Source organism: Astatotilapia calliptera, chromosome 17 (genome assembly GCF_900246225.1).
Source record: "Astatotilapia calliptera chromosome 17, fAstCal1.2, whole genome shotgun sequence".
NCBI classification, from domain to species: Eukaryota; Metazoa; Chordata; class Actinopteri; order Cichliformes; family Cichlidae; genus Astatotilapia; species Astatotilapia calliptera.
In genome coordinates, this window is record NC_039318.1 from 25,766,517 (window position 1) to 25,789,793 (window position 23,277).

A 23,277-nucleotide genomic window follows, 5' to 3' on the forward strand; every position below is an offset into this window, starting at 1 on the left:
GTTCCCTTGGCGTCACATTCACTGGGCAATCTCTCAGTGTGGAGGGTTGTGAAGGGGCAGATTATTATTCAAGCTGCAGTCTGTTCCTAAACTTACCAAAGTTTTGGTAACTAAGTATCAGCAAAAATAAAAAGCAAGTTAAAATGAAGTGAAGCAGAGTGCAAAGCATAAAACTGTCGGTTGGTGATTTATGTCCACAAATGGGGCATTATTCACTGACAGTTTGTAATTTATAGCTTTTTAAAATGCTGTTATTTCATGGCCAGTGTTGGCATGGTCTCTCTTTTTGATGAAAGAAGTCAGAGGAGAATGACCAAACAACAGACCACACTGGGTGCCACTCCTGTCAGAACAGGAGGCTATGATTTACACAGGCTCACCAAAATTGGACACCAAGACCAGGAAAATGTTGCCAGTCTCGCCATGAGCCTCAATGTTTGCTGCAAATTTCAATATTAGGCTCAGAATAATGGCGTAATGGCGTAAACAACATGAGATCATGGATCTGTCATGCCTTGTATTAACTGGTGATGTGGGGGGATTTTTTTTTTTTTTTTTTTTTTTTTGGAAGACCTTGGACCCGAGTGTTGCTGCTAACCATTTCCATCCCTTTATGGCCACAATGCACCATGTCAGAAAGTCCAGATCCTGCTTCCTTGAACATGACAGTGAGTTCAGAAACATTAGTATTTAAATGGCCTCCACAGGCACCAGATCTCAATCCAACAACACACTTTTGTATGTAGTTTAACAGGAGATTCTCATCATGGGTGTGCTGCTTCCCACACTTTGCTAAATCTATAGAATGAAGCATTAAGGCAGTTCTGAAGGCTTTCCAGCCTGATATTAGTAAGTTGTACCTACTAAAGAGTCCTGTAGCATTTGAAAGAAAGGCAGCATTTAGACTTCCTGGAAATGTGCTGACTTTGAAGGGTGGTAAAGAAAGCTTGACTTGAAAAATCGGTACCTTTTGTGAGTTTGTGACCATTGGATCTCTTTATATAAACACTAAGATGATCGGTGACTACATTTTAATTTGCGAAGTTTCCTTTTGTATTCTGAAAATCTCTAAAGCTGTTAAGCATTTATGTGATTTTTGGATAGCACGTATATATAAAATCTAAATTTCTAATCACTGCTGATCTCGTATTAGTCATTTAACTGTCACCATCCTCTCCTGTCTCACATAAGCTGAATGAATGAAATTTCAGTGACTGCCATCATTCTCAACTTGAGAAGACCTGAAAAAATGGGTTTTAGCAGACAAAAGACAGTCACTGTGGCAAAAAAAAACAACCCCTCTGCATATTTGAGTTACGAGTGAAAGTGTGAATTCAATATCTCCAGACTGGCCCCTCTCTGCCTTAAGGCTGGGTTTAGATACGTACAGGCTCTCAGTAATGAAGTAACGCTCTCAGCAGGGAATCCCTATCGCTTCTCCGCTACCCACGGGGCAGAGTTTAGCCTGACCTGTTTGCACCTGTTAGTGTGGCGCTAGCTCTAGTGTCACAAACCCGAGGCCAACTTTCAGCATGAAAAGATGAAGATAAGGAAAATGCCCCTTAACCCATAACTCAGATAAGAACTGTTTGCCATTCATTGTCTTCTTATTGTTTTGCTCGCTTGCTTTTGGGTGTGTATGAGAAATAAAGAGGATATTGAAAATACAGTCTAATATTAACTTGACATTCGTGTTTGTTAGAAACCTCACAAATGCACACACACACACTTGTCCATGACAATCTCTCGGTAGTTTCCAGTCTTTTTAGTATGTGTAATAGACTGAAATTCACCTAAGGTACCAAATTGGCGACCACCTAACCTAAAAACTAATTTGTTGATTAGGATCGTGGAGGCGCTTTAATTTTCTGGGCAGCAGGCATCATCTTTCACAAGCTGTGAAAACATAGTGATGATTTTAATTTTTACAGACAACGTGATAGCGTGATAATTTAGGAGTTTGGTGGAATTCAGAGACCCTGCACCACGGAGGCTTAGGCTGGAAATCATAAATACTGTTGTGTTCAGTGTAATAATAATACTCACATCAGAACAGCCAGCTATAATAAAGTGCAGGAAATGATGGTGACAAGCCCGTTACAGAATTTGGGATTCAGATTTGGTCAATCTGACACAAACAAAAAATGCAGTAAAGGTGTAATCTCCACTGAGAACAAGAAATGTCCAGCCGAACATAATGGGGTGTGGTTTAAAACCAATTAGCCATGTATGGTGAACTAAAATAGTTAAATACGATGAAGATAAAGGTGATTATCAGCCTCATGATTTTGTGTGATGTATTATGTGGAATAAGCCATGTAAGGAGCTACAAACACTAAATTTGCTTAAATCCAAGATAACCACAGTAGAGTGGTGTTACTGGGTGCTTTCTACCTTGTGTCCAAGTGTCACATGCATATCTCTAAATAAGTGTCTAAATGAGTTTCCTATTCTTTTATATTAATGAGTACGTATCTTTGGAAGTAAATGAATACATTTTATATCAATATGTGTAACAGTGAATTCTAAGTATCTGTTAATTTGGTAAGCCAAGTTATTTTTGCCATAATCCATTTAAAATGCAAGTGTATAATGCATTTATAATGACTATATACAGTGCTTAACACATTTCTTAGACCAGCACCCAGTGTGAGGTCTATCCCACAGCTGGCCTAAACGAACAGCATTGGTAATTACCAAAATCTTTCTTATGCTTGTGTAATTTCCCAGCTCTTTAATTGAAATTATAATATAAATGCTAAAATATAATTATTGTTTTTAATCTGTGAATTTATCATCATTATTAGCATTATTATTATTATTTAATTAAGATGCCCAATTACAGTTATTTATTGTATTCTTGAAGATAAGAATATTTTTGTGGAGAATGATATGCCTGATTAATTTCTTATTTGAAGTGAGGACCAGTGTGCCATTTTTATTTTGACATAAAAATGTGAATTCAGTCTGCTATTTGCCTAATAAATAACAATATAATTTTTAATTTAAACAAGTTTTTGACAGATTTCTACAATTTTTTTTGCCTTTTTTTAAGGACAGGTTGTCTAAACAAAATTGTAAAGCACTGTAAATACATATAGGATGATATTAGCTCTGTAGGATAGTGAATCAGGCTGAGTTGAGTTTGAAGGACAGGTGCATTAGAGAACGAGGACCAGAAGCTAATTGAAACATAATCGAGAGATGTTCCATCTCAATAAATCCACAAATAACACTGGTGAATATTTTCAACAACAGACCTTTTCTCGAGCAAATTGTAGTCATATTTTAAAAACCACAATGTAACCTTTCTGAGTTTTTTTTCCGAGAGTCAAGAGTCATCCTATAGTATGGGACCTATCAGGAGATTAGTCATTATGTTATGCTATGTTCAATCGTGTGACACAAGTAGGAGTTAAAAGCAAACACTGTAGGTCATTTTTCCTTTGTAATCCCTTGTGTGGTTTTGAATCCCCAGGTTCTTAAACATTTGGTGTAAAGCTGGAAGAGTACAACTGAAACCTTTCTGTTTCTTGTTAAGTGTACTTGCGGGACCTTAGCTAATGATTCTGACATTTCCAACAACCATTGAAGGAAACATTTATCTAGCTCTCACATGTAACCCACTGAATCCCATGTTGCTTTAACATTTTCTTAAATCAATGGCATCAAATCATTTGCTTTCATCATCATAAGTCCGAGCAGACTTTTACAGTCCCACTCAGATGGGGGAGGGGTTTGCTCGCCTAGCCTAAGACTAACCTAATGTAAGCTTGGTACCCAAGGCTCCGGGAGCTGATAATGATTTATCCAGGCCTGTGGTGCTTAGAAAGTAGGGCTCAGTCTTTAATCTCAGGAATGACTGACAGTTCAGATATTACTCTGTAGTTTTTAATAACAGTCAGTGCGGCGCCACATGAGATGGAGCAATGAACGCAACGCTATCAGATATTGGGATCGTTTCCCAGCCCCTCCTGCTACCTCACACACAGAAAGAAAAACACCCCATTGTATGAGAAGATGGTGAGTTTGTGCAACCGTCTGCATACACCTCCACTGTCCCTTGTAGAGATTAGTCAACAAAATAAGATGTGTTGAGACCTCTCGCCGCAACTTTTTTTGACCTGTCCGTGTAAGAATCAATAATGAAAAAGGCTTTATTAGATTTCTGATAGAGTTTGCAGTAGAAACTCAACTTGCAGTGGACTGCTCCGATACTTTGTAGATTGGCCGACTTTATTATGATAGAACAAGCCTTACTCTTATTTTCTGCAGTTTTGATATATAACCTCCAGCCCTGTATCCTTACCCTTTCATTTCTCTCCCTCACCCCTCCTCCCTCAATCACTCAATCCTTCATTCTGTCACTCCCTTATTTCTCTAGCTGCTTTCACACACTCTGTCTGCCTGTCAGTCACTGGTCTGTGCCCCTAGCCTTCCCCCTCACTTTACACCAGCCTTGCTGCCATTTGTCAACCTTTCTTCTGTGTTTTGGTTAGTTGTTTTATTGCGACAGTATGCCTGTGCATTACTCATTTGCCTTTCCTTTTAAAATGTGTTTTCTATTAGATAACCTCCCTCAACCTCTCTACCGCATATCTCCATCTCCATCTTCTGCAATTCATTTTTCACCTTTTCAGCCTCGTGCTCTAGGTTGTTTTCCCTTTCAGTGCTGGCCTGCAAACTGTTATGCCTCAATGAAAGAATATTGTCTTGCCTCTTTGTCAAGCTATGCTGAGTCTTCCAGCTGTTTCAGCTTTAACTAGATTTATTTACTGTAGAGAGGGTTTAATTTAGACCGGGGTTGCATTATACACCACTGTGGAATTGAATCTTACTTCTATAAAGTGATTACTTGCAAGAGAATATTCATTTAAGGAAGAACGCTTACTTTTACTTACTAATATGAGCTGGTGAAAGGAAAAAGTTTTCAAATTTGATATGATGTTAGAAGCTCTAAGCAGGTTTTGAGTTTGCGGTGTACACACAGTGAATAAGCAATGAATTTAGGGAACACTCAAAATTGTCAGTGTGCACACTAAAAACACTTGACTTCTGAGTGTGCTGCTAATGCATGCACGATACACCGCTGAACATTACAACCCACTGCAATTGGGCTTGAAGAGGATCTTAGGAAACAAAAATATTGCTTTTTATTTGCAAAGATTAATTTGGAGTCCTATTCGGTTGGTTGCACGTGCATGTGTACCTCTTTTTAATGAGATTATCTGATGTCATAGCAGGAAAAGCACAGGTGTAACTAATGATGCTAATTTATACCACTTCCAGACCTTTGAAGGAGGCTCAGAGTCATACCCGACGGGGTTCCCTCGTTGAAACGGAGCCATTGTTAGTGTTATTAGTTAAGCCTGTGTTTGTTCTGCTATAACAAGCTGTTCAGAAACTGAATCATTAATATCATTAATATCTTCTCTTCACTCATCACATGTCAGTTTTAGATTAGAGCATGGTACCAAAGAGGTCTCAAAATTTCATAGCAGAAACACTGCCTGGCCCAAAAAAAGTCACCACCAAAAAAAAGGTCACACCCTAATATTTCATTGGACCACCTTTAGCTTTGATTTCAACACGTAATCGCTGTTTCGATAAGCTTCTGTAATGTCACAAGATTTATTTCCAACCAGTGTCGCATTAAACCTTCACTAAGAACTTGCGTTGATGATGGAAGCGTCTGACCACTGTGCAAAGCCTTCTCCAGCACGTCTGGACACTGTGGTGGCCAATCCATGTGTGAAAATGATGTCTCATGCTCCCAGAACCACTCTTTTACAATTTGAGCTTGATGAATCCTGGCATTGTCATCTTGGAATATGCCTGTGCCATCAGGGAAGAAAAAACCCATTGATGGAATAACCTGGTCCTTCAGTATAGTCAGCTTAAGTCATTCTTGGAACACATACTGTTGCTGAACCTAGACCTGACCGACTGCAACAACCCCAGATCATAGCACTGCCCCTACAGGCTTGTACAGTAGGCACTAGGCATGATGGGTGCATCACTTCATCTGCCTCTTTTCTTAGCCTGATGCACCCATCACTCTGGAATAGGGTAAATCTGGACTCAACAGACCACATGACCTTCTTCCATTGTCTTTTTTTTCCGGTTTGCCTCACTGACTAGTGTTTTTTTTTTTTTTATGGCTACACAGCTGTTCGGTCCCAATCCCTTGAGTTCCCTTCGCATTGTGCGTGTGGAAATGCTCTTACTTTCACTATTAAACATAGCCCTGAGTTCTTCTGTTGTTTTTCTACGATTTGATTTCACCAAAACTTTAAGTGATCGCTGATCGTGATCATCCTGGAAGATGATGTGTCCCCACTATCCTTCCACTTTTTAATAATGCGTTGAACAGTTCTCAACCCAATTTTAGTAGTTTCTGCAATTTCTTTAGACATTTTCTCTGCTTGATGCATGCCAATGATTTTACCCTTCTCAAACACACTAACATCTTTTCCACAACCACGAGATGTGTCTTTCGACATGATTGTTTATGAAATGAGAAGCAACTCATTGCACCAGTTTGCAAATAACTTGTTGCCAGCTGAAAGATAATCACCTATGCACCTATAAGAGGCTCGTACCTATTTGCTTAGTTAAATCCAGGTGGCGATTTGTTTTTTGGTCAGGCAGTGTGCTATCCAGTGTTTCCCGTGATGCAGCTGCTTCGGAGAGACAGGTAGCTCACACACCCCTACTCACCACCCACTACCCCCATGTTCAGTGTTAGCTACAGTAGGTTGACAATTTGTCATCAACTTGAGTAACTCTGTCCTCTCCTCTCACTGGCTGTCCTCTACTATTGTGCTCCATGTTCCACTCTGACCCGCCACCCGCACACTGACAACATAGCAGGGCAAGCCGAAAACAACAACAACAACAAAAAAGCAAGCTATTGCTGAATTTCTACCTGAAACGAAATCAGCTGAGGTTCTTTGCTCATCAAAGACTGTTGAGGCATCCGCTGACCATCTGTCCCTCCACAGTCCCACAAGGATTGCTACTCCTTTCATAGTACTGCTAAGCTTCTAAAGAACCTTTAACATAGTGATCACCTAATGGGTCTTCTTCTTCGTTCTACAGGCACTCAAGAATCACTCCTCCTTCCAAAGTATGTAGTGAAATGGGATTCATTTGTCCTGGATGTGAGCGTCTATGAGCTACCTTAACTTCTCAGTGGGTTTTCAGTTCCACTAGTTTGTGTAATATGGCCAAACAATGACTTTTTTATGTACTTTTAACATTACAATAACATGTGACTTGCGATGGATTATGAGCCAGATGAACAACTTTAAAATAACTCATTACTGGTCCATATGATGTCTGCTACATTCTGTAAATATGTGTATGTTCTAAAGAATAATTAACCCAATGCAAACTGTTTATAGTGCTACAGAGAATGTTGGCTGTACGCAGAAAATCAGTGCTGCAGGCCCAAAGTATTTGAACTTTCAGGAAGTGTTATTCTCAAGCAGCTGCATTTTGAGGTGGTAAAGGGATTTTCCTACAAGTAAATTAAAGCTCTCAGACACTGTGGGTAAAATTACAACACAAAAATAACATGGTTAGGTTTAGTTTACACTTAAAACATTGAGTTAGGTTACCTGGAGGTTACCTGGTTACATCAGTAAGCACATGACTACAGTGGAGGTGATGTGGTTGTGCTTACCACAGCAACAATAATATTGTTGTCTGCCTGGAGCAGGAAAGCTAATTCCCTTGTTCCAGTGTTTTGTTGATCTACTCCAGCCTTCTCCTTACCAGACGTTGACAAATTTAACATTTTCTGCTGATTTGTTGGCTATAAAAATCTATAATGAATTTATTTGGATTCTCTCCCAGCTATCTTGAACATTTAGTGTGTATATTGACATTTTACATTAAGCTTAATTTAGTCACTTCTCAGTCCTAATACATAATACACTCAATACCTCTTTTGAATAAGAATAGTGTGTTGAATTGATCTACAACCTGTAGGATGTGCTGGGCAGCTATAACACTAAAGAACTCCGATAAATGAAAAGTAGTAGAAACCGCAGTAAATACAGCTCTATTTCTCTCCCTCTCTATTTTTTGCTTATTCTCTATGGAAAAATAGAAGGACGTGCACAAGTGAAGACTTTTAGTGTTTAAAAGTCGGTCAGCAGCCGCCTTTACAGTTGGCATTTAGTTCTAATTATGACAAATCTGTATTTATTGCACAAACATTTACATTGCTGCTGCTGTTTGCTTTCAGTTGAAGATTAGTTCCTGGGCTGTCCCGTTGCATGCCACAACTTGTGTGTATTTGTGTGTTTTCATACTAGTGTCGCAATAAAAAGCAGGTATGCAGTGATGCAGCTGTTGTGCGATTTCCTAGATATTGGCTGTACTTAAGCGAGGGCAGGGTGCACACAGTTTGACGGCTCTTTAGTTAGAGCTGAAACTAGCCTTGGATCTCCAGGTAAGAAACACACACACGGACACACACAGCCTTACTCAAAGACACTGAGGATGGTGAGTGAAGACTGGACACTCAGGAATGGATAAGTAATGAAGGTGAAAACAACTCAGAGGGGGAATCTATCGATTGTTTGCAGGGGAAGAAGAAGAAAGAAAAGCATAGTTAGCTGCCTGTTAGACGTATTGGTCTATTTATACTTTTTTATAGAACTTTTCTTCTGTTTTTTTCTTCAAATCAAAAATCTGCTCGGCTTTTGTTTTGTTATTTTGTTTGTTTTCTGTCTCGATAAACAACTTGCTGATTTGATTGCTGTGTTTATCCACTGTACACTTTTCCCCTCCTTCTCCTGGAGGTCAAAGGCACTCAGCTGCCCGATGACTGCGAGAGATGCTGGCACTCGCTGTTGCCATAGTTACGGGTAGACTCACCTGTTGCCAACTTTTTCATTTTTATTACAAAGAGGGGAAGTGAAGGGAGCAAAAGAAATTCATAACAGGGTTGAGAAAGGCACGTACAGAAAGAAAAGCGAGGGGAGAATGATCTTAATGATGCCTTTTAAGGGCCAATTCAGTTACCGCATCTCATGTGAATATTCTGACACATAATTTAAAATAGATGCATTTATGTTTTATGTTGTAAGCATTCGCTGTGTGTGAGATAGTGATAAGAGATGGCTAGGCCTATGGGGAATGACTCGCTTTTGGAGCCTCCCTCAGAAAGACCATTCAAAGTATGTCTTCTTATGGATGCTTCTGCTCGATCAAAGTAACACACTGTGGACAATGAGAGAGAAATATTAAGATCAGAGGTCAGGGGGATTACTAATCTTTTGGCTGCTTTGTCCCATTTATCCTGAAAAATGATGGGGCTTAATAATCCGAAATGCTTTCAGTTGTGTAAGAAATAATGACATTTTCAGTAGATGCAATACTCAAGGATGAGTCATGGTTTCATCCCTCATTACCTGAAATGTGGATGGGTGTGTTTTGCGGTGCAGTCAACATGTCTGTGTTTGAGGGGCCCCATTAATGATGTTTTTAGAAGAACTGAATCATCTCCTGTTTCAATCATAGTGAGCAATTTTAGTTGGCAACTTTATGCTTTCTTTCCGCTTTCTTTTCTTTCTCTTTCTTTCTCTTCTTCCATTATGCAGTTGTTGCATATTGATGTGTGGCTTGTTGTGCAGAAGGCAGTCAGAGAATGCTTGCAAAAACTGGCTGACAAACCAAGACATTGACTGTCTGTTTGTGTGGGTCGAGGATGTGGCTGGCAGCGGGGGTATGCAGTCAAATGATTGTAAATTCAGTGTGTGTGGGCCGGTGAGGGTACATGCCATTATTCCAGTGACAGTTTTGATTACAAGAGTGTAAAATTTTTCTATTTGTTCAAACAACTGTATTTGACTGTTAAGAGTTATTAGGTGTGTGTGTGTTTATGTGTGAGGAAAAAAAAATACTTCATCAATCAATGGTCAGACTGTTTCCTTGGCCTGGTGCACAATCTTAACACAAAGTGACCGATAAGGGAGCGAAAGGAGGGTCGGGGCTCGACTAACACAAGAAATAAACCCTTTTTCTTACCAGTATTATAGTTTAATCAGGAAATGAATGGAAAATGAAATCTGATTTTAGAAACCTGCCTTGGATGCAAAGCAGTGAAATCAGTTGTTTTTATTGGGTTTTTTCCCCTCAAAAAATGGGAAATAGGTGCAGCATAAAAGTACATAAGTGATACAGTTTATAAGGGGAAAACAGAATCTGTATAATTCTAATGAGCTTGAAAGTCAGTATTTGGTATGACTTTATTCATCAACACAGCCCGAACTTAGGCAGCTTTCTTGTCATTTCTTTAAGCAGTCTTCAGGAATAGTCCTTCAGACATTCAAAGCTCTTCCTTGGATGTTGACTGTTTTTTGTTTCATTCCCTGTAAAGATGATCCCACACTGTTTCAGTAATGTTGAGGTCTGGGCTCTATGGAGGCCAGTCCATGACTGATTGTGTTATGTGTGTGTTTTTGTATACAGGTATGCTTTTACTGCATTTGCAGTAATGAAGTAATTGCCAGTCAGATGCTCGGTGGATGTCAAAGTCTGTTATTTTCACAGTGGGTGTAAAAACATGAAAGATGGATTATAGTTCCTCGGTATTAATAGTAAAGTCAGTGCAGGGGCGGAGCAGCTCCTTTCTAACCTGAGAAATTAACTAACTAGTTTTTGTTTGATTCTAAGCCTCTCCTTTACTACACTCTCATATTTAGTGTAAGATTTGTCATGAGTCTGAGAATGTGGCAGTTCTGGTGAAATTACATTTTTCCTAATGAGCGTATCTTTTTAAAGAACATGTAAACATACACGACTTAAGTTGTAACTAATGGAGATGTAATTATAAGCATTCACTGATACAATAATAGTCAAGTATACATAGAACGCGTGCGTACACAAACACACACACACATAAAGAGTCAGAAGCAGCTTTCCAACTGCTGCACACAGACAGAGTGAGTGGACGTCTAAAAGCATCCCCTGACACTTTAAAATAAAATAAAAAATACTCAAACCACATCGATGGTCTGAGAATATCTGTCTGGACGAGTTCATGCATACATGTAAGTTCAGATGCACAAGCATGCCATTTGCACCCACACAGTGAAGGCGCAGAGGTGCAAAATGCAAGTCTGGAGCCCTTTTACTCCTCTGAGAAACAAACAGTCTTCTACAAGGGAAGCAGAAGATGCATTACCCTGTTCTTATCTTCCTGTTTGCAGCTTGTGTAGTTTTTACTTTTCTTTCTCTTTCTGTTATTTAATGAGTCCTTTATTCTATACTTGCTGTCTTGTATTCTTGGAATAAATTCATTCATTTGTATCATTGTTTTGGCATTTGACTCAAATACAATGCATATGCTTAGGTTAATTTGAGTTAATGGTAATCAAATTTTTTTGTGCATGTGTCCTGTCTGCAGACGACATCCCTTATCAGCGAGACCCGACTCCTCCTCCTCCTCCCTGCTTGTCCTCCAAATCAAACGCTCTGTCACAGGACCACAGGAAAAGCCACATCCCAGAGGAGTTTGCAGGCCTGCTTCATGGATCTTCTCCAGCCTGTGAACCCCCCGATACACCTTACCACCTTTACAGCCCCAAATCCTTTAAAAATACAGATGTCCAGAGCAACTTTCTGCAGACCCCTGAGTTCAGCATTGTGATCGGCGGAGGAGCCAGTCAGGTCTTCTCCCGGCCAGGGAGTGAGTCATACTCTCAGAGCTTAGCCAACGACACTCGAAAGCCACAGGTTGTGTACCGGACTATCTTCCACACCAAGGTCAACCAGGACCAGGCCCAACCCAGAAACTGTGAACAGGTAGATCTGCCTCGTGGATGGTCTACCCTGAGCCACCCACCCTCTTGTTCCTCTGGTCAAAACGGAGAAGTTGCAGATTTACGGGGAAGCCAGACAGGAGCGACATCCAAAGACAGTTCACCTGGGATTGGCTACGAGGAAAGGGCTTGCACCCTTGGGAGGATGAGGTCCATGCCACGCAGTGTGTTGGACCTGCAGCTTTCGAAATCTCTTTCCAAGTCTGATTCTAACCTAGTGGCAGTGTCTCCCATACAGGTAAGTTCTCGCTACCTTAAAAGCGTCATTCTCTATGCAGCCAGAGCACTAAAAAGAACATGAATTCTGCGATTTAGATTAATAAGAGTTATTAACAAGAGTCTTTCTTATTAAGTGTTTCTGAGAATTCATTTGACATCATAAGTAAAACTTCACTCTTTTTAAACGTCTGCACAAGCAAAGAAGTCTCCAGTATTGTTGTACTGAGCACAAATGCAAATATCGTAAATATTCACTTATATAAAAATAATTTGCATCTTGCTGTGTCATGTGACTTCATAAACAGAGCAGAAACCAGTCCAGCCAATTGGATAACTCATCAATCTGGGTCACAATGTTCTCTGCCGCAGCACATTTTATGAGACTTCTGTAATTCATTGTAAATAAATCATGAGCTAAATACATAATCTGTTTGATGAAAATAGTGCCATTACAGCTGAAAGTTTGATGAGCACTGAACGGACTTATTTTCAGTTTTAGTTGTTCATATTTTTAAGGTTAAATATTTGGCAACTTTTGTTTTGCATCTCGTATTTGTGCAGTAATTAAGCACAAAGGGTTTTATTTTGTTTTTTTTTTCTTACAGGAAGAGCACAGCTGGGGGTCCGGATCACGGGGCCAGGGCCCTGGAAGTCCGAGCCCACGTGAAGGCGCCAGCCCGGAGGGGAGATTGGAGAGAACGCCGTCTTTCACTGCTGAGTGGGAAGAGGTAAGAAGACAGTTTTCCTGACATGCACAGCTTATCACCCAACATTTAGCATCAGTTGCAACATTAAAGAAGAAGCCAAGTTGTCAGCGCCTCTGCTCTGACACTGCATTTATTTTGGTCAAGTGAACCGTCTCAGCAGGAAACAGTTGAAAACTCCGCACCCACAGCAGTGAGCTGCTTCAATTTTTCCTCCTTTTGAAATACACTCGGCTACTACAGTGCAGAAGGAGCCCAAGTGCTAATTTAACATGCTCACATATTGATTTTGTTCTGTAACCAGCAATGAAGCTGCGGGGAAGACCCACGTATCTGAGAGAAGGAAGTTTCTAGTTTCTATTAAAGAGATGCGGTCCAGGGTGCTGCGTGCTTTGGTCTTGGTGTGTTTGTGCCCGGGGTTCTTTCAATATTAAAGGGTCTCTGACACAGATGTGATGTATTGACTGGACACCACTGTTTGGATCCTTATAACCATTTGGGGTCACAGACACATTGACTTCTGCTCACTCTTCACGCCTCAGAAAAAAAGCACTCGTTGCACCCTGACACACCCAGAAAATGAAAAGCAAGTTCCATCACACGTAATCATGGGGATGCCTTAATTAGTCTCTCTATTTTTAAAGTAACTCTAATGCATGTCAGTGGAAGTCCATTTGTGCGTGCCTTTCCACATTTGCATGCACATGTTCATTAATTACTCCACGCAGCTCACGACTTCCTGATGATGATGAATTGCCATATGGAATTTTCCACAGTTCTCATATTTCTTTTTCTGGATAATTGCATGCTGCGTGAGGAAGAGATAAGGTTAGATTGGCCCCGGGGAAATTTAAGGTTGGTAAACAGGGATTTCAGAGGAAAAAATAACAAAGCTGCTCTATATCTATCACATGCTCAGGAAAGTGTTGCATTATTGAGAAGAGAGAAGTGGCAAGGGACATTCCATAACAGTCAGTGATTTGAAGATCATTCTCTTTAGTGCAACAAGCTGAAAGGTAGTCCAATATGCTGGTTTATACAAAAAATATGGTTATTTGGGGGGTTCTTCTTGGTCAAAATCTAAACTCAAGTGACCCAGATTAGTCTCTTAATCTGAGCCTGGCACATGAAACATGGGTTGCATTAGTTTTATTTTGTAGGGGAGCTAAAGTGTCAAGCTTAAATACTCCAGAGATCTGCTGTAGATCTAGTAAATGCATCTGATCATATTTGGAATTAGGACCTGCAAACTATTTGACATTTCTTCAAAGGTAACCATTCTATCCCTGCTTTGAATGACTGTGCATTGTTATGGTAGATCTGCTAGAACTTGCATTGTGCAGATGATATTGATGAACTTGCAAGAAAAGATGCTGGAACATCTTGATAAAGCATTGCCCCAGCTCATAACCAACAATATCCAAGGTATCAATTTAGATTTCAAAGTCAGTGGGACAAGACAGGAAATGGTGAAGACCTTCAAGTATCTTGGTTGCATGATATTAGATAAAGGCTTAAAACTTGAGATTTTGGTAAAGATAGCAGCTGAAATACCAAAATTTAAGACCACCAGCTAAGTTTACACTTTTTTGTTCCTACCACCTTATTTCTAATTCCAACGTTCAGAGTTCGACATGTCATCACACAATATAGACTCATCCAGGCTGGAGAAACTGATCAGGAGGGCTAGCTCTGTGGTCGGCATGAAGCTGGACACTCTGGTGACAGTGGCAGAGAAAAGGACATTAAAGAAACTGATGGACATTATGGACAATGCCAGGCATCCTCTGCACACGGCCATTAACAACCAGAAGAGTCTGTTCAGTGACAGGTTGCTTCTCCCAAAGACAAGAACTAACAGACTTAAAAACTCCTTTGTTCCACACGCCATCAAACTGTTTAACTCCTCTCTGGAGGGGAGAGGGAGGGGAAACAGGAGGACAAAGGAGGGGGGAACAACTAAGCTGTAGTGCCTCTGCACCTCACTGTACAATACCTTGTGCAATACTTTTGTAAATAGTCAACGGTGCAATAGACTCAATACTTGAAATGTGCAATTCACTTGTATTTTTATTTTTATTCCTATTTATTCTATTTATCCCCTTCGTATATTTTATTTATATTGTCTCTGTATTTATATATATGTGTGTGTGTATAACTCTGTAACTTCTGTCGGTGCTGTGCTTTTTTGGAAATCGAATTTCCCAGAGGAACCCACCCGAGGGATTAATAAAGTTCTATCTTATCTTATCTTATCTTATCTTATCTTATCTTATCTTATCTTATCTTATCTTATACATGTTTAACTATATACAAGTCTACACTCATATACAATATAGACATAAAACAATTTAAGTTCACAAACCAAAACAACAAACTGCACTTTTACATTGGCTAAACACCCTGTGATTATCTGTATGTGCTCCAAAATTCACCTGTTGTCGACCTTTCTGTACGCCTGTGAAAAATGGACCCTCATGACAGGACTCCAAAGACGTATTCTGGCATTACCGATAATATAGTCCATGACTGATGTGTTATATAATATAGTGTCAAATTTTAATTGGTCCATCACCCAGTGATCTTCTTCTTTGTTGTTTAACGATGATTCAAAACATCTCAGGCACTTCTGTGCAGATTGGCTTTGATGTCTTGATACTGGGGTGGATGAATGGATTCGACTTGACCCAAACCAACTGCTTTTAGACTTTTTAGACTTACAGATGTGATCTCCTTGCCAATAAACTGCATTTAAATAGTTGTAGTTGTGCACGTCATTTTTTTTCTTTTTTTTAAATAATGTATCATTAACAGCATTTTCGATTCATTAGCTTTACTTCAAAATAAAGTTGTTTAGAAAAATGTCACATCAGCTTTAAATCAGCTTTAAATCTACCACTCTGAGTCTTGATTTATTGCTTGCATTTGCATTGGTGCTTGGTGTGTAGTGACATATGCAGAAATTACTTTCAGTTTATCCTATTACAAAGACCACCTTCATGGTCTGTCAGCTTGTAAACAGCATTTGAATTTGTCAGACCTGACTCCTTAAACACTCGGGTTTCTCTGACCTCTGAGCCAGCGGTGCTGAAATGTAGATGGATGTGCAGGTTGCATAGTTAAGTGGTTATCAGCAGGTCCAGGGTTGAGGATGATCATTTTACTGCTGGTAGTCAGACACTAATGAAGCCACACTAGCTCTCTCCAATCCAACCTTCTCCTTTCATCTCTGCTCTGGTGTCTTTAAATTTCCCGTTCCTCCAATTCACAGGGGGAATGACTGGCATTGAGCATGCAGGCTGGCGTAATGATCATGCTACGTGACACTCGGATCTAGAAATAGGGGTTAGCCTTATTACTGGGAAATGACTTTTCCTTGCACACGCTGTACATCTCTCTAACTGAGATTCTCCCTCACTCTCTTTCTCTGATCTGATCAGATTGACAAGATTATGAGCTCCATTGGGGCAGGAATAAGCAGTGGATTGGACATTAAGGATGATACCTCAGGTAAGCACGCGCATGTATGAGTGAGTGTGTGTGAATCTGACTTTAAGGGCAAGTCGTATCAATTAAATTTTTAGTCATATGCTCATATGTTGGGCACCATTTTTCCATAGTATGATAGTATTGCACTTAACATAGCAGTTGCTGAGTAATTAAGAGATTATGACAAGTTAGAATCTGAGTTTTGTTACTACCAAAGCTTGGGTAATGAGATAAATTAGCAGTGTTGGAGTGTTACTCACACATAACTTGATACTTTAAAAAATTTACTTACTAATTTGCTTATTTACTTCTGAGAATGGAATTTCTTATGCTATTCATTACCTTACTTTTGTGTTATTCTTTAATATGCCCTCTAATGCATTTCCATAGTCCCATACACCGACACAAATCCCTACCCTACAGTAATAAGGACACACAATCTTTCTTTTGAACAGAACGCCAACAAACACAAAGCAATGCTGCTTTGAAGAGTGCCTCTTGAAGTTCAGGCTCTGGCTGCCGGACTGGGTTCAGCATACAGTCAGTTCTTTGCTAGCTTTGTGTCAACGTTATGATGCAGTATGGACACAGTTTGCACTTTACCATCATGCTCTGGTGCTTTCTCTGTTGCTGTGGTAAAAATATACTCACAGCCTGCTGGATAGGTCTTTGCCTCAGTTTTTGCCAGCAAATTTCCAGTGTTTTGCTAATATGCTATTAAGCACTAATTAGCAGGTATGTGTATTTGTGTTGCCCATCTACAGTGAATCACTGCAGATTGCTAACAAAGCTTGTTAACTGGTACTTAGAACCCCACTTTCACTTTGGGTTCCAAAAAAACACAAAATGTGTATGATTTAAGTTAGTGCTTCAAAAACCAAAGGGTGGCTACACCCATCATGGATATATGGTCTATACTGTGTGTGCTTTTAACAGGAAATGTTTGCAAAATAATGTGCTGTACCCCCTGGTGGTAAAGTGCCATTCACACAACATTATACTGTGCATAGATCTTTTAGAAAAAGGTTTCTTTAAGCTTATTGATCGCATTAAAAACACATTATTTGTAATTGAAATAATGGGTGTTAATGATGAATTAGCAAGTGCCACAGATCTTATAGGAGCTCAGCTCTTACTGGGTCCGACATAACTTGAACTGAGGCATTGACCCTGTCAGCTAGACCCATTATAGGAAACAAAAGAGAGACCCCACATGTGGTAAATTTTGAAATAATGGGGGGAAAGCAACAGCATAGCAGTTCAGACAAGAAGTCACTTAAAATAGTAATGTTAAACTTGCATTTTTTTAAAAAAAAATTACCATCTTTTTGGATTTGTAAAATCTATATAGGTTGTATATAGAATATTAGATAGAGGTGGAGTTGCAAGGAAATACTAAAATTTGAATAATTGATTTCCTGTTTTATTTTCAGCTAAGAAGCTTTTTTATATTGTTGATAGAAATGGTGGCCAAAACTATGAAATTAAGACTGCCGTTGTTAATTTAAGAATTTATCTGATTAGCATGTGGGTGGTTTTGTAAGTGATCTTGTGTGGTTCTTACAGGAAAAATGGAACTTTTTTTCTGCACAGAAAGCACTGTTTTTTGCCAGTTTCCTCACCTGCATACCTTGAAGTCTCCACTAGTCATCTCTGTTTACTGCATTCATCCCCCTTTCCCTGTATTAAGTCCCCCATCCTCCACCTCCTGATCCTCTCTCTCTCTCTTTTCATCTGTGGATGCAAAGCTGCTTTTATCCATGGTTACCACAGAGAGAAATCCAGTTTATGCCACACCAGTTGTTCCCACCAACAACATATACAAAGCACCGCGCGCACACACGCACACACAGACGTGTGTGTATATTTATGGCCACATGGATACAGTCAGCATGGTGCTGGTATGAGCGGTCGGCAGCTCAGCTCGCAGACAAAGGAGCTGAAGATGTTGCAAGGACTATTATCAGCAGTGCGAGCCAGATATATGTAGAGCAGCAGAGAGAGAGCAGGGTGATGATCGACACTGAGAGAAGACGGAGACTGGAGGTAGACAGGGGAAAGTGAGCGAGGGAGAGAGAGAGAGAGCGAGACTGAGAGAGTGAGGGAACGAAGGAGGAAAGCAGTGCGCTCAGAAAAGAGAGAGAGACAGAGAGAGAGGAGGCTGCAGAAGCATACAGATGAGAGTGGGAGTTCTTGATAAAGAGAAATCTACAACGCGGGCAGCTCTCTCTCTTTTTCTCTCTCTGAAACACACACACACACACATTTGCGTGCACACACACACACAAGCTCCGGGGAGCAGCCAAGCGAGCGCAACAGCTGAAAAGAAGCTGCTGCTGTGCTGTGCACGACAAACACACAGTCGATTTTGCTTGCGGATCTATACCTCCAGTCTTATCCATCACCCATTTCTGGCAGGATTTAACCTCCACGACAGAAGCTTTTTTCTGGATACAACTTCAGCCCTCAGCCCCTTCCCATCTTTCCTCCAGCTGGATTCAGAGAAAGAAACGTCTGGACGTCTTAACCTCCACTTTTACCTGCTTGCACCCTTGCATGCTGACCCCACTCATACTCACCATGCCCCTTGCCTAGCCTCCTTTTCTTCCCCCCTTTCCCCCCTCTACCTGCCCTCCCTTCATCTTTGTTGTCTTGCTGCCTTGCCAAAAGACTCTTCAAAAGCATGGCGGGCTCCTTCGACAGCCACTTTGCCCGCCACAACATGATGTGGCAGTGCCAGCTGTCTCAGCCAGACTGCCGCTGCTACCGCGTGGATGGCTACTCCCTACTGAAACGTTTGCCCCTCCACCCCCTTATAGGTCCCCGCTGCCCGCTGCAGTCTGTGGGCCAGTGGCTAGACTCCATCGGCCTGGTCCAGTACGAGAACCACCTGCTGGCCAATGGATTTGACAACGTCCAGTTTATGGTGAGTGTTTTCATTGTGTTTTGAGGGAAAAGAAAGCTTCTTCAAGCTTTCTCTGCTCCTCGAGCTCATCATGTCATCGTTTTCTGTGCAGGGATTTGCATGACCAGCATGTTTCCTCCGTCACTCTGATTTTTTTAGTTTGAATTTATTGAATTTCCCCTTTTTTTGTATCATCTTCTCTCTTTCTTTCATTCTTCCCTTCCCATCATTACTGCCTCTCACATCTGATGCCATGTGAGGTCCTCCTACGCACAGAAATCCTACACCACATTTCTGCCACAGCAAAAAATCCAGCTCCAGCATCATGCTGCACACATACGTGCTCATGCTGCAATAAAAATGCATGCTGAAATCACAGTTGTTTTACGGTTTTTGCATGCATCCGCTTGCACACAGAGGAAAAACTGTGCACACAACCACCTGTAGCCTGCGGATCGGGATCCAAACTGATGGTCTCCTCTAGTTTATGCAATCTCTTCTTAAGCAGTGACGTAGGAAGAGAAACTCGCTAGGTCATTTTGGACATTCTTTTGATGTTGCATGTGTGTGTTAGTGGGAAAGATATCCACGGAAGAGGGAGGGATGAGCAGGAAAGTAGGAAATGAAAACAAGGAGAGAAAGCAGTAGAGAAGCGATGACGCTCGATCAAGAAAAACTGCAGCAGAAGCAGAAAGATGGGAGACAAAGCAGAGACATGCTGACTGGATGACTTCCTCTTCAGTTGGAGATTATTATTACTAATAATCTCCAACTGAAGGGGGGGCGATATCTCAAAAATGGCAGATATAAAGGGGTTCGAGGGTTTATCCAGTTCTCTAATTCTGGTTGACTTACAGCCTCTTATTTTCTCCTGACTTCTTGACATCCAGAAGAGAGAATGCAGATAAATGTTGATGTTTCTGACATCGGGTCAATCGCCAGGGTATGCATGGATCACCATAAGTATTTATGGATGCATGTAAGCCTGTGTGAGCGTTCTGGTCCTACACTCAGTGTGACCTGCATCTGTTCCTTTAGTTACCCTGGCAACAGGATGAAATCACACCATCTCTCTGTTGTGTGTTTCTCCCACACGTGGTCACAGTTTATCTTGTGGTTAAAGTATTTAATACAGATGAAATGGTTTTGAAGAAGCAGTAGGCGTATCAGTTTTATTTGTATAGCACTAGTTCACAACAACATTTAGCTCAATGAATGTTGCACTGTGAGGTAAAGACTCAACAATGTTAGAAAGAGACCCTCAAAAATCAGCAGGGAGGAAGAACTTCATTTTAGCAGGAAGAGACCTTTTGCAGAACGAGTCTAAAAGAGGGGCAGTCATCTGCTGTGACCAGTTTAGCTATGAGGCCTAAGTTGTTCGTAGTCTTTCTATGCTCCTCTTTTGAAAATGCAGGAGAAAGGAGGCATAATCAAAGTGATAGACATATAAACCCATGCCGAGTGAAAAAAGTCCGTAATTGGAGGTCCCCTAGCAGACTTAATACATAGGAACATATCTAAGGCATGGTTCAAGGTTGACAGAGCATCCTTAAGTATAAGATTGATCAAAAAGTAAAGTTTTCAGCATCACAAGTAGAAATGGTGCTCATCTCCTGAACCCACTGGACGGGAGCCAGATAACTGAAGGCTTGGACTTCCTAAAAACCATGAGTAAGCCTATGCTCTGAGAATGAAGTACAATATCGGGATGGAGAAAGACAGAAATTCCTGATTTTCTTAAGCTGGTAACTGTTGAGAGCACATGCGGTTTTAGAGAACGTCTTGGTCTTAGTTTGATCTAGTTAGCCATTCTCAAAAGTCAGCCCAAGTTGCAAGTTAAAACCTGGAGCACCTTCATGGTTACTGTGTCAGGGTGGCTGAAACGGTACCATTCTTGCCTTGTGTACTTAAGGGATGCATCAACGCAGTGATGATGGCAAGATAGCAGATATTTCCTAATAAAGCTCAACATATAAAGCATACTTGAATTTTTTATTGGCATACAGATTCATTCAGAAGCATTATCTCAAACTATCTTTTAATAAGATATTTATCTAAAACCAACCTGCCATCTGGAGTTTCAGCACAACTTCTAATTTTAATTGGAAATTTATATAACTCCATTTTCTCATAATGAATCGAGTTTCATGGGTGTCTGCAGAACATTACATTATTTTTCTGTTTACATCCTCCTTTGGTAAGTTAATGAGCAGAAGGTAGGAGTCACTGCAGCAGCTGTTAGTGTCCAGGCAACTGTTAACGTCACACATAGGCTGTTCACAGCTTTTTGTTTTGTTTTTTTTTGAACTCACATGTATTTTTTTAAGCCCGTGGCTGTCCACCACCATTTATGTATCTGGATTACTCTCGTGTGGACCTAGTTTATTGTCAATAACATTGTTTCTGAGAGACTCTGGGATTATCTGTTTTCCTGGCTTTACTCCCTCCATCCCATCACCCCTCTTTAAAAACGTATTCTCAATAGCTCAACCGTCTCCTCTGAAACGCCTTTAGATACAATTAATATTGAAAAGAGATGAAGCTGCCTCGCAAACATCAGAGTAACTTCAAAGTCTCTTTTTCTAAGTGGTGCTTTTCTCCGGGTGTTAAAGTTTCGCTGGTGTCCCCCATGCTGAGTAGAGTTTGTAACTCCTTTTATGCTTTTTAACAGTCTTGACTAAACAAGAAGGCTGCTAATATTTTTCAACCTAAAGGGGGAAAAAATCAGTGTCCACCACAAATTGATATTAATGCGATTTAGGCACTGGCTACAGGCATTGTGTTGGGCGAGAGCAGCTCTTTTTTTTATTGTTGACTGGCTTCTTGAACGAGAGCTTTGTGCCACATTCATTTCACTCAGTATGGGAAATCGAGTGGCGTGGATGATTCAAACCACGACTCTGCTTATTACAAAATAAAAGCTTTTTTTTCCCTTCCCGTTTCAAGGCCAGTTCATTTGTACAGCTGATTGGTTTGCAAATTAATTTGCCCTCGAGTTTGATCTGCGTCAGTGCATAACTGTGAAAGGCCCCATGTGGCGTGCAAGAATATATACATCTATATAGACATGAATACTGTTTAAGTACGGGCCTTCCAATCTGCCATTATCGTTTACTGCTAATAGGAGTCATAAGTGTGGGTGTGTCCGGGCACCTTAACCACCCAGTAGAGGACGAGTGCTGCCGGATTGATGGACAAATGGCGAGGAGTAGAACGGTTGTTATGGACACAGAATTTTATACGATGGACACTGGATAGAGGCTAATCACATCCACTTCAGTGACCGTTCATGTATGGAAAATTTAAAGACAGAGAGACATGCAAGAGCACGGACACAGACAGACAGAGGCTGACTCACGTTAGCTGTTTCTGTTTGGATCCAAACAGGCCCTCATGTCTTGTCTTGCACTTTGACTTGCTGAATGAGCTACTAAGCGATTCTTCATTAAGATATTTGTTGGTAGCTTAACCTCTTACGCTCGCTATCGCCTGTCGTAAAATCTTCTTCAGTGTTTGTTTGGGTTTTTTTTTTTTATTAAAACAATGCATTACTTATTTAATTCCTGCATACTTGACACTACCTTTGTGGTATTCTGCAGCTTAATAAACAATAAGCCTTACTGTATATATGTCCACGTATCAGTACAAATTCCCATTCTAATTTAAAGGACATACCCTAAACCTTTGTTTCATTATTGAAGGATTAGAGCAAACAGTAAAGTTGTCAGGAAAACACACCCCAAAGTTCACTTCATATGATGCAATAAATGATGCTACAAGACTGTTCATCTCTAGTTTGTTAATGCGAAAAATCTCTTATGTTAGCGAGCTGCAATAGCAGGAGCTTTGCAGAGGTTTCATAGTGCTTGCAACCTGCATAGTTTTCTACCTTTACGCTTACATTCATGTCCTTTCTTGCATATCATCTCTTGTGAAAAGTTGCAGATTACTCTGGTGTTTTTGTCCTTTTTATTATTGGGGCAATTGCACCATTTCTTTCTTTCTAACTCTCGATCATTTAGAAAATTAAAGGACTTCTGTAATGCAAGAGTACAGTAACATGATCACAGAGGGAAGGATCACATCCAGAGGGAGTTTTGAAAGAATGTTGGAAAGCAATGAC

At 40.5% G+C, this 23,277-nt stretch overlaps 1 protein-coding gene across 8 annotated transcripts in view; it reads left to right on the forward strand.

The window, feature by feature from the left end:
* The window catches only part of anks1b (ankyrin repeat and sterile alpha motif domain containing 1B), a 282,958-nt gene that overhangs the window by 204,578 nt on the left and 55,103 nt on the right, over positions 1-23,277 (forward strand). For 7 of the 8 annotated variants that reach the window (XM_026146084.1, XM_026146081.1, XM_026146083.1 and 4 more), the window contains 4 exons: positions 11,423-12,075; positions 12,662-12,784; positions 16,201-16,270; positions 19,069-19,175. In XM_026146084.1, coding sequence (XP_026001869.1) covers positions 11,423-12,075; positions 12,662-12,784; positions 16,201-16,270; positions 19,069-19,175 — 953 coding nt within the window. Of the gene's footprint in view, positions 1-11,422; positions 12,076-12,661; positions 12,785-16,200; positions 16,271-18,130; positions 19,176-23,277 lie in introns of those variants that run through there. The other variant, XM_026146089.1, reaches the window with a different exon arrangement.